This window comes from Ascidiella aspersa, chromosome 7, assembly GCF_963924565.1.
Source record: "Ascidiella aspersa chromosome 7, kaAscAspe10.2, whole genome shotgun sequence".
Classification (NCBI taxonomy): Eukaryota; Metazoa; Chordata; class Ascidiacea; order Phlebobranchia; family Ascidiidae; genus Ascidiella; species Ascidiella aspersa.
This window is the reverse complement of record NC_139453.1, coordinates 8493506-8504818: the sequence shown is the minus strand read 5'-3', so window position 1 is coordinate 8504818 and position 11313 is coordinate 8493506. Positions and strand designations below refer to the sequence as shown.

Genomic DNA, 11313 nt, shown 5'->3' with positions numbered 1-11313 from the left:
GATACTTGACCCTCCCAAACTAAAACGCTTACTTGCACCCTAACCAAAATAATATTAGCAAGATAATATTCCAGACGAAAATGTGGTAGGATTCTAGATACCAGCTCCTAAATTTCTCCTTTGCGCAGGTTTATTGTAAACAGACTTTCCAGTTAGCTTTTTTTCACAAAATGGAATTTGATGAAGAAGAACTTGGCGTCTCCGATAGTAGAGCGGCGTTTGCACTTGGTGGGTCGGAAGATGAATATCGACCTGACGTGCAAGAAGCTTGCTGGATCTCACCAGGACTTTTTACAAGAGTAGATTCCTCCGATCTGATTTTTCACTCCAAAAAGCAAGCAAAGATATATGGTAAGTATCTCTTTGGTGGAGTTCTCGGAGAGGGTTCTTACGGGAAAGTCAAGGAGATATTGGACACTGAAACGCTTTGCAGACGAGCTGTGAAGATCATGAAAAAGCGAAAGCTGAAAAGAATTCCGAACGGAGAAGCAAACGTTCACAAGGAGATCCAGCTTTTGAAGAAGTTGCATCATCGAAACATCATCGAACTTGTCGATGTCATGTATAACGACGAAAAGCAAAAGCTCTATGTTGTTATGGAATACTGTGTGGCCAATCTGCAAGAAATGCTGGACAGCACCAAAGAAAAAAGGTTCCCAGAATGGCAAGCACATCTCTATTTCACACAACTCATCCAGGGTTTGGCATACTTGCACAGCCAGAGAATCATCCACAAAGACATTAAGCCAAGCAATCTCTTGCTTACCACTGCCGCCGAATTAAAAATAACTGACCTTGGCGTTGCGGAAGCCTTGGATTTGTTTTGCCAGTCGGATACATGTTTTACTTCTCAAGGATCGCCTGCCTTTCAGCCTCCAGAAATTTCGAACGGCGATGAATCGTTTTCTGGTTTTAAGGTTGATATCTGGTCTTCTGGGGTTACCTTGTATAACTTCATCACGGGAAAATACCCATTCGAGGGTGAAAACATTTACAAGTTATTTGAAAACATCAGTAAGGGTGAATACGAGATACCAAGTGAGGTGGACCCCGAATTGACGCAATTGCTTTCAGCAATGCTTGAGTACAACTCAAGCAACAGAATATCAATTCAAGGTATTCAGTCTAATAGTTGGTTCTGCAGAAAGCAAGCACAGCTGGAGCCGGCAGTTGAAATACCAGCTAGCAGTGAAAACAACGATCCTCTTCGAGGCATGACAGTTGTTGAGTATCTTGAAGAACTGCACGGTTTTTCCTCAGAAGGCGTAACAGATCCAGACAATTTAGACAATAACTCGTATGAAGAAAAAACGCACTTTCGCGAAGATTTCTTGCCGGATGGTGCTATAAATGAACATCATAAAAGTGATCAGCGTATGACTGATAATGCAGCCGAATCGCATAGACAGGAAAGCGAAATTGAAACTGTTGGCAACCATGTGCAGGAAAACAGCAAGGAATCTTTGCGAAAAGAGGTTTCTGCGTCGTCCAATTCAAGTATGCCTAAAGCTGGTAGAAGAAAAAGTCGACCCAAATCCAGTTGTTCTATTTTATAAGTTCAAATTAAACAAAGCAGCTTAGGTGTAAAATTTGAGATTTTTAATTATATATTTAAAATATGGTAAAATGCACATATAATGTTGCATTTTGCTTAAAATGAATTGTAATTAAATGATTTTGTGTATAAAGTTTTAATTGTATTTATAGGCGATACCACATTTATTTTTCTATATATACACAATCCCACCATACTTATTCCTCAAAATTTTCAAAAATATGTGTCTGTCAAATTTGGGGAAAAAAAACTTGGTAGCTTGTTTTGGCTGTTTTTAAATTAATAATTAGTAAATTTGAAATTATTGCTTAATAAATTAAATTCCTCATATTGGCCTGGTAAAAAAGAGAATGTAGATGTGTACTTCATCAAATATTTGGCCCAATGTGAATATGCTAAGACTGATATATTTTAAATATAGAATAAAATATAAACAATTGCAATCAAGATAATTCGTGAAAACTCTGCTCAGGCTTATCGGACACCTTTCGCTTAACCTTGACATCCTGACAGTACAATTTTTGCGTATTTTTATCTTTCCTGACTTCCTTATTTGACTAATTGAACACTCTCCGTACTTCTTCATTATTTTTCTTGTGAGTTTTGTGCTGAATTCTGTTTTGTGATTTGCTGCAGTATTATTATTATTATTGTTATCCAATTTGCTGAGTTTCAAATATTTTGTGTGCCACACAAAAATACAGGCTAATTTTTGAAAGGTAATTACAGATTTAGGCAGATATAGACCATAATAATAATGTCAATTTTGTATGTCCAATTAATCATCATTTTGTCTGGCATAAATACTAAACATGAATTAACTTAAACTAAAGCTTGTTTAATGAACAACAAAAACACATTTTATCGATGAAGCTGTGTGCTTTTTAAATATAAACTTAGTCAAAAAAAAACTTCATCGAAATTAAAGTCCGTTTAGTTTACTTTCTAGACCTGTAAATGGTCAAAACAAATTTTTAAGTGAAAAAAATTTGGTAAACTTTTTCCATTAAAGGTTTTAAAATATTTTGAATGTAGCAAAAGAACACAACCTTTTAAATATTTAAAGACCTTGTTTTGAAGAAACGTACCGAAATGCAGTGCAAATGTACAAAGAAAAGGATGGTGATTCCTGCATATTTGTCATACACTTATTTTACGTTTTTTTTTATCAGAAATCTTTACGAGTTGCAGATTCATTGGATCATAAAACAGGCTTTGCTGATTAAGTGAAAATTTTTAAAGATCCAGTTGCCGAAATAGATTTCATTTTTAGGTCAAGACTTACCTTATAGTTTGGTATAACTTAAGTACGGCTAAGAATTCAATTAATCAAGCTTTGTATGACACAAGCGTTAGACATTGGAAAATAGAAAAATACAAGAATGGATTTAAGTGCAAGTATGAATTCTTAATCCTGTATTGCTACTGAGCTAACATTAAACACGTAGCTAACACAGGAGTTTTCTGTTAATTTTAGAAGAAGAATATTTAGTATCCTAACGAACTTCAACACCTTTTGCCCTAAATATCAGGTATCGGAGATGCAAAGGTAGGGTGTTACTTATTTTCAAATTGATGTACACTTGTAAATCTGAGCTAAATATGCCGCTTCATAAGACTTCTGCTCGAACAATTGGAGAACAACATACAGGCCAAACCGAACAGGGTTTATTATATGTTCATTGTGGACGTCTAAAATCGTCGTAGCCACAAGTCCGCAACTAATACACGTAATATTACTGTTGGGAGACTTCGAAAAGGCTTGTATGCGCGCCAATCGGGCAAGATACACACGAAACACCCACTCAATGCTAGTCGAGTAAAGAAACAAACGCAGAAGGGAAAAACAGAGAGAGAAATGACGGAAACGTACATTGCTGCTGTAACATTCGGAAAAAAACAACGATCGCAGTCGAAGCATTTATTTTTTCGAAGTCCAAACAAACGGCTACCCATTTAAAAACACTGACACGCTATGTTACTACGGGGATGGAGCAATACGCGGCTATTTCGAACAGATATCATCATGTGCAAAGTTGGACATGCTCACTTCTTAAAAAAGTTAACAGGCAAAAAAAAATTGACGCCCACTCCTAATAAAAACACGATTCGGGTAGGCGGTGTGAGTATAAAGTCAATGTGTGTATATAAACGGTTCAATCATTCAATTAAGCATATAGCACGATAAAGACGAGTAAAACTTTGATAAAGACAAATGCGAAAAGCCGGCTGATACAGAATTTAAGAACATCATGGTTTTTGTTTTGAGTAACCGGGCAGATTCATTTCTTAAATTCACTAAATAGATGAACGACGCCCAATTTAAGATAAAAGTCGCCAAATGCACAACACGACTTTTACTAAATTTCTGCAAAACGACACAAACTGTCCGTATTGCTCCTGAACGCCTAAAGATCATTAAAAACGAAAAGCCGGTACAAAATAAAAACAGACGGCGAATAAAAACTAGAAGAAAGTTCACACGAATAGCAGATACAAAAGGAAATGGACAACGCCGACCGCCACGACTTCTGTAATTCGAAAAAAAAGAAAAACTGCATCGCTACCTTTTTATGTTGACGGATAAAAAAAACACACACCCACACACAAACCGCACGAGTACCTTTTTGTGACGTAACACAGGGCCCTGCTGTGACGTACCTGTCGTGATATTCCAAAATAACTCTCACATGGGTGGGGGGGCGTGTGTGTGGCGGCTAAGTTCGCTGAAACGAGTTAATACTACGATGGGGCGACGGCTACAACAGTGAAGAAGCAAAGAGTGGCTGAGGTCACGATCTGTTCCCATTACTACTACAATACTTGATAGCGGAAGCTTGATTCCGCATTGAGCAAGTTGGTGACAGGATAAAATGCCTAGACGGGTAATGTGCAATGAAAATGAAAACCGGTTTCCGGCGATAAAGGCAATTTTCAACGCCTTAACGAGCCTAACGTTTATGAAGCGGGTGTTAAAACGCAAAAAGAAACGAGCACGGAATTTCTACCACATGAAAAAGAGGTTTCGCTGAGAATAGCCTGAACAGCATTGCAAAGGGTGCAATTTTTTTTCGGCCATTAGACATTGAGATAATCGGGGTCGGACGAAACCCACACAAATAGCATAAACATGCTGCCATTCGCTAAGTAATGGGGGTCGGTAATACCAACCTAGCCCGTTGCACCACTAGTGCATTAATTGGTGCACAGTTATATGGGAAAAATACCACGTTTGTCTAGCAATGATACAAATAATTCGACCCTACAGCGATGCTGAGGCGTCTCATGTATATGATAAAGACCCAGTTTCTATTTTTAGGCAAGAATTTTTAAATGGACAAACAGTAGGTTGTCCTAACAGGCACGTTTCCTTCCATAAAACAATAGAATTCGCAAAAAAACTTTAGAAAATATAGCTTCATTGCAATACGTTTAATTGATACGTTGGAAGTTCAGCGAATTTTAGCTTCCAAAAATGCAAAACGAGATTTCATTCAAATAAACACAATAACTCGACATTCAGACAAGAGTTTCCAAGACCAAATTGGACTTTCGGCAATGCTGCAAACAGACAAAAAACGCATAAACGAGATAACATTAAAAAAGTATATATATATATATATATATAAGATAAGATATAGCGGCGCAAGGAAAGAGAGGAAGCCACAACAATATAGCTTCTGCGGCGCCCACGCGCGGCCGCTTTAAATCGGTGGAAGTTCCGCAAGCGGCGGTAGCGAGCCGACGGATGGACGAACCAGTGGCTAGCTGTTCGGGTAGCTGTCCGAGTCGGAGTTTTTCCGATCCGAGTCGCTGGAGTCGCCGCCGGCGAAGAGTTTGTGTCGGTAGGTGGGTACGTTCGAGTTGAGAGCCGAGTTGTGCACGGACTTGGTCTGGGCGGCTAAAATCGCCTGGACAACGAACAACAACAAAAGCGTTTTAGTGGCGCGGTCGTCCACCGTAGAGGGGTCGCAGCTAGGGATGTCCGATACTATTTTCTGATGCCCGACACTGTAAGGGTAGTTTTGGTGGCTAAGCGACAACAAATTCAGCTAAAGATTATTATAAGCCATTGATTACGATTTTCTAGCCTAAAAAGTGTATTAATAAATGGGGTCGAAACGGCGGTGACTATAATATAAGTCTATGAAAGAAAACATTTAGACTCAAATGTAACTACATTCGTCAAATTAAAACAAATTGCAGCTTGACAGCCCAGTTAACTTGGCCTTTGCAGTTTACAAATTAAAACAAAATATTTTTATTTACAACAGTAATGTTGTGTTATAACATCGCCACACAAATTTATGAAAATAAATAAAAGAAAGACTTTTCAAAGGAAATTTGTAGGTTTAAAAAAGCTAAAATTTGATCGATTGACGATATAATTTAGAAGAAATAATAGTATAAACGCTCAACTGTTTTTGTATTAACAATTTTGAAACAAGCGACTTAAAATAAAAAAAAAAAAAAAAAAGCTGCACATAAAATAAATTGAAAGACAATTCAAAGTGTTCGGCAAAAAGGGTTTTAAGTAAGCCAATCAATTTAAAGACATTTAAGACTTTTAAATACTGAAAGACTACTTTGTGGCAAACCTGTATTACATCGGATGGACGTCTGGAATTTTGTTTATATCGGTTATCAGTATCGGAATAAAACACAAAGTATCGGACATCCATAGTGTGGCAGCATGCAATCCGCGCGGCACGCGACGGCGTAAGTGCAAAAAGAGCGGACAGTACCAGCAACTACTGCGCTGAGGAAAACACACGAGGACCACTGCTGAAAAGAGCGCTATCATTGCTCGATTGCACAGCTTAACAAGGGTAATCAGTATATGACGACTAATTGCATGGAAATCTTGACAAGCTTTCGCACAACATTGCTTCATCGCAGGTCAAAGTAGAAATGCGATGGTATTTTTCATTGTTTTGGATAACTCTAAACTATTTTGGAAGACAATATATATATGCTTAAAAATTGGTAAAAAAATTTCAGAAAATGTTAACTCGTTGAATGTTAATTAAAAAATAGGAAATGTTAAGGTATTTTGAACTGATTGAGATGTTATGAATAATGGTGGATTTTTTTTTAATCTTTTCGGTTAATGTTTGACCAATTAATAGAATATTTCAAATTTATAAAAAAATTGGGATTTACTGATTTTTATTCGGAAACTGTTTGAGTTTTGTTAAGTCTTTCAGAAATTATTGAAATCTTAGTAATGTAACTTTTTTTGGAATTGGTTAAATTTCTGTTGGAATTGTAGAAAACATTTTACATGATTAATATATTTTGGTATTGATTACAATTTTAGAAACCTTTCACACTGACATATTTATCAGGATTTGTATAATTGGGAAGGCATTTTTTTTACAAATTTAAAATGATAACCATATTTTTTGTCTCATTGCTAAAGCACAATTTTGGACGCAACAATATATTGTATGTAGAGCGAAATAGGTGGAAATCTGCAGGCAGAAATTAACTGCCAACAACAGCCATAAAAAATAACAAGCAGTTCAAAATTTGCGTAAAAAAATTGTCAATCTGATCCTTAGAAGCATGTACCTTAATGACCGTTGGAAAAGACCCAACGATTAGTTTAAAAAAAATAATAAATGGAGCCGTACAATGAGCATTTCACAGCGTAGTTAAACCTATAGCTTTCAGATGCCCAATCAATTATTACGTACGGCCAACATTGTTTCTTGGCACCGAGAGCAAACAATTACGGAGCCCAACGTAAATAAGGGTCGTATTTTTGCGTTTCTAAATCGATATCAGCGGGAAGAAGCGTCGAGTGACGAGCAGGCCTGTTGAAGGCTTGCTATGCACATGATCAAATCCCGAATTTGGGAAATGCGCAAACCATTGGCTTGGCGATTATTTTTTCACTTTGACAAAGTCGACCCCCCCCCCACAAAGTTTACAGGCCAGGCCCGAACAGAGTAAAGCTTCGACTGAATTTAAACATTTATCTCTACCTACTTTGGTGTGAGGTCTAACGTCATATTTAAATCCAAATCTATTACAATTTAAAAAAGTAAAAAAAAAAAAGTGAAAAAAAAAAAGTTGGATTGTTTGAATTTAACTATTGTGGTATTATACTTTGTCGTAAAGTTCCATTTCTACAAAGGTGTTTATCGATGATACAAAGCGTTAACCTATTCAAAACAAAACCACAAAAAAGTATACCAAAAAGATTGACTTAATTTCATACAAAACCAATCAGCCAAAAATATGATTCTGACTTCAATATACATATAAACAAAAAAAATAAATTTTGTACTGTGAGAGACGAATAATTTTCTTTGTAGAAAGTTACGAAAGGTATACAAAAACTCGCGTGTCAGTTCGATGGAACATTAGGCATGCCACTGCATGAAAAAAATACCTTTAGAAAATTCCAGCGTGTGTGTGTGTATGCGAATTTACGACGGGATGTGGTTTAAGCAGTAAACAAGAAAACATAGCGAGGCAGCCCAATGGCGAGATTAAGGCAAACAATGGAACGAAATTTACCGGGCTTGGTGATTTTAACTAAGGGAAAAGGTAAAATTAGTCATTCGGAAATTTTTTGTTCAAAAAGATTTCGAATCTCGATAAGCATCCGCGTCTAATGTCGGGTCTGTTTTTCCAAAAAAGGAGAAAAGCTGGACAAGAAACCTGTGAAAAGCAATAAATCGATTTATGGCGAGTTTTTCCGAAGGTTTAAGTCTCCGACGGGAGCCACATTTCTGAGTTGTTTCGCCAGTAAAATGCCACCAGAACTCAAGTTCATTTTTGTCAGCTATCTAAAAATTTTAGTTGGTTTCTCTATAATTTTTTTTTTTTTTTTTAATTTACGAAAAAAATATTTTTCAAGGGGGACAGACTGATTTCGATCTACACAATGGTTGAATAGCGTCTTCAAGAGAAAGGTTTCTCACCTTATAATTGCGAAATTAAGCTTCACCTTAAAACTCATTGAAGGTAGAAAAACAAATTGCATGGCCACACAAAGGAGTTAAGAGCTTAAAAAATAGAGCTATAGGACACTGGGATCTTTAGGAGAACTCTTGTATTTGTCGCACAACTTTAATCAAATTAATGAGGAGAAAGAACTAGTCTATGATGAAAGGCCCCGGCCATGGTCTTTTGTTCTATTTAGCAACGCACATCCTAAGTTCCAATGCAATCTGTTAACCAGTTTCGGCTTAAGCTTATATTAAGCACGCAGTAAATCATAAAGCAGTAGAACAAATTGTTCAACATCAGATGTTGAAAATGAACAATTCATTTAGATGTTGTTTTCGTTGAAAATATATTGTTTTTTCGTTGAAAACATATTATTATTATTAACTATTTTCGTATGTGATTATATGTTCATTGGACGTCTTACTCCACCCTCCGGCAATTATGCTCCAAAAAACACTAGAGGTGTGAACTAATTTCCGTAAGCCTTTTAAAGAATTCCCATAAGAAGTACCAGAAAAAAGATCGAGGTTACAGTATAAGCGCATGTGGAGTAGTAACAGAGCTTAGCTTCACCACTAATAAATCGATCAAAATATCTCATCGATTTTAAACTATGTTACAAACCGAGGTTTTGGAAGAAGAAACCCGCTGGGCTTAACATAGCTTTGATGGAGTCAGCTGCTATCTTCTGTCAAAACGTCGACCTATAACTTCCGCTAGCACCAGGGGGAGCCAAATTATCGATTGGCGTTTCGTATTTTTTGTTTCACATTGCTATTTTATACAGGGCATTCTATATTCAAAAGAATTGGCGAGTAAAGTATGATATCAGTGCCAAAAACCGTTCTGTAAAAAAACCTTGACGAAATGTTTGACCAACATACCTCCGTGTTCAAAAATTGTGAACTTAAAAAAACCTTAACAATGGTGCCTTTTAGTATGTCAATGTTATAATTTAACAATATTTAACAGTAGTCAGTACCATGAGTAAATACATCGCCAAGAATCATATTTTAAGTACGTTTGTAAAAAAAAAACTTCTATACACAAACGGGCCCAGAAAATAGCGTTGAGAAGACCAAAAAAATAAAATTTAGGACACAATAATTAAATAAAAAAAATACCAAGCCATGGAGCCGTACAACAAGAACTACACAGCGCGGTTGAACCTATAGCTTTCAGATACCGCGTCATATCACCAAAAAAATAGGGTGTGATACGACCAAAAAAAAAGAAATTATGGGACATAATAAAAAAATGAAAAAGGGCGTTTCTCGCGACGGTCTCTTTTGATTGATACGCGTTTCAATCGAGCGGCAGATTTTCAAAACGGGTGATGTGCATTTCGATGCCAGGCGCACACAATTATGCATATCGAATTCCATGCAGGGATGGCTGATAATCAAATTGGCCCAGAGCCCCGGCCGTCTGGCAACCGCGCCCGAAACGGGTATCAATAAATAATGGGAAAGCGGCTGCGCCAGGATCCGACTGCTCGATATAGAAATGCTTGTCAAAAAGCGGGAGTCTAAATTTCGCTTTGCTCGTTTGGAGAAAATTCCGGCGCTTGGGGCATTGCCTATAACTGTTAAACTGGGAGGATAGATGTCATTGTTGAAAACAAGTTATTTTGAAATGACTTATCCCAGTTAAGTTGTTGTATTTTAATTTATATTTTTTTCAACAGTGAACCATTACTAAATAATCAACGTTTTAATACATGTGTCTTTTTTAAATAATTAATTTATCTAATTTACAAAGAATCGACTCTCTTGTTATTCCTTACCAACAGACCTTTAGCCAAAAAAATACATTTTGGCCTAAAGACCGAAAAATACTTTTCATTGCTTTTCATGGCTGTAATGCTAAAAAGGGTGAATGCATGGAACATTTTCAAACTAAAATTCGATTCCTCCTAAGCAACAACAAATCAAACGTTCAAGTATCAAACACGGAACACGTGTTAGTGAGTTGGGCACCTAAAGAAACAGCAAATCTAAACACGACAGTGTAACACTAAAAAGCTGCCAGCATTGCAGTCTGAAAAGTATGGCAGATTTTGCGGGCGCAGCACCAAAAAAAATCGGGGAGACCCGTAGCAACTAAGGTCAAAAATGCTTCCGCTAGTATAACAGATAGAAAAATCGGGATGCAGATACATTTTAGGGGGTGCAGGTCATATACATTTTCGGGGGTGCAGGCCATACCTTCTGTACCGAGCAACCGTCTGGTAACTCTCTAGTTTCAGATGTCGGGTTAGATCCGCCAAAAAATAACTTGGGACATTGACAAACAAATTGAACTGAAAAAAGGTAAAAGCTGTAAACGAATCTGGATTTTGAGAAGCTGTACAACTTGATCTGCCTGTCCAGCACAAAGCAAACCACGCTTTGCCAATATAAGCGTTCAAACTTTGTTGCCCAAAAGAAGAACATAGATCAGCCAAGGAGTTACAAACCCATGTGCCGAAATATGCACTGAGATTATACACGGTTTCGGATCAGCGTGGGTGGATAACACGCACACAGACGGAATACCGTAGCAACTTACCAGCAGGTTGAAACAGGGCCAGGGCTAAACTATGATTGCTTCAAAAACAAAGCAAAAGACAGACAACGACAACTCAGGACAATTGCCAAAAAAACACACACACAAACAAGCAAAAAAAAAACGACAAAACCGTGCAAAAGGGACAACAAAACAGAAGAGCAATCCACGCGGTCATGACAAAAAGTTTTACGACGACAACAAGTGGGTGCAGCGGCGGCAGGCAGGGAAAAAAAAGCCGAAAAGAA

General features: G+C 37.2%; 2 protein-coding genes across 3 annotated transcripts in view; one reads left to right on the top strand and one right to left on the bottom strand.

The window, feature by feature from the left end:
- Window positions 1–134: 134 nt before the first annotated feature.
- On the top strand, window positions 135–2253 carry LOC146137575 (serine/threonine-protein kinase stk11-like). Its single transcript, XM_083393308.1, has one exon. It carries the CDS (start codon window positions 171–173, stop codon window positions 1554–1556), a length of 1386 nt encoding a protein of 461 aa, XP_083249434.1. The 5' UTR covers window positions 135–170; the 3' UTR covers window positions 1557–2253.
- Window positions 2254–3201: 948 nt separating this feature from the next.
- LOC146137574 (G protein-coupled receptor kinase 3-like) overlaps window positions 3202–11313 on the bottom strand; it is a 52119-nt gene continuing 44007 nt past the window's right edge. Inside the window, exon 21 of one of the 2 annotated variants that reach the window (XM_083394794.1) lies at window positions 3202–5466. In XM_083394794.1, the coding sequence (XP_083250920.1) occupies window positions 5320–5466 (147 nt within the window). In that variant the 3' untranslated portion in view covers window positions 3202–5319. The remainder of the gene's footprint in view (window positions 5467–11313) is intronic. The other variant, XM_083394795.1, reaches the window with a different exon arrangement.

Coding starts and splice junctions, on each gene's coding strand:
- LOC146137575 (XM_083393308.1), top strand. CDS start 171: ATGGAATTTGATGAAGAAGAACTTGGCGTCTCCGATAGTAGAGCGGCG.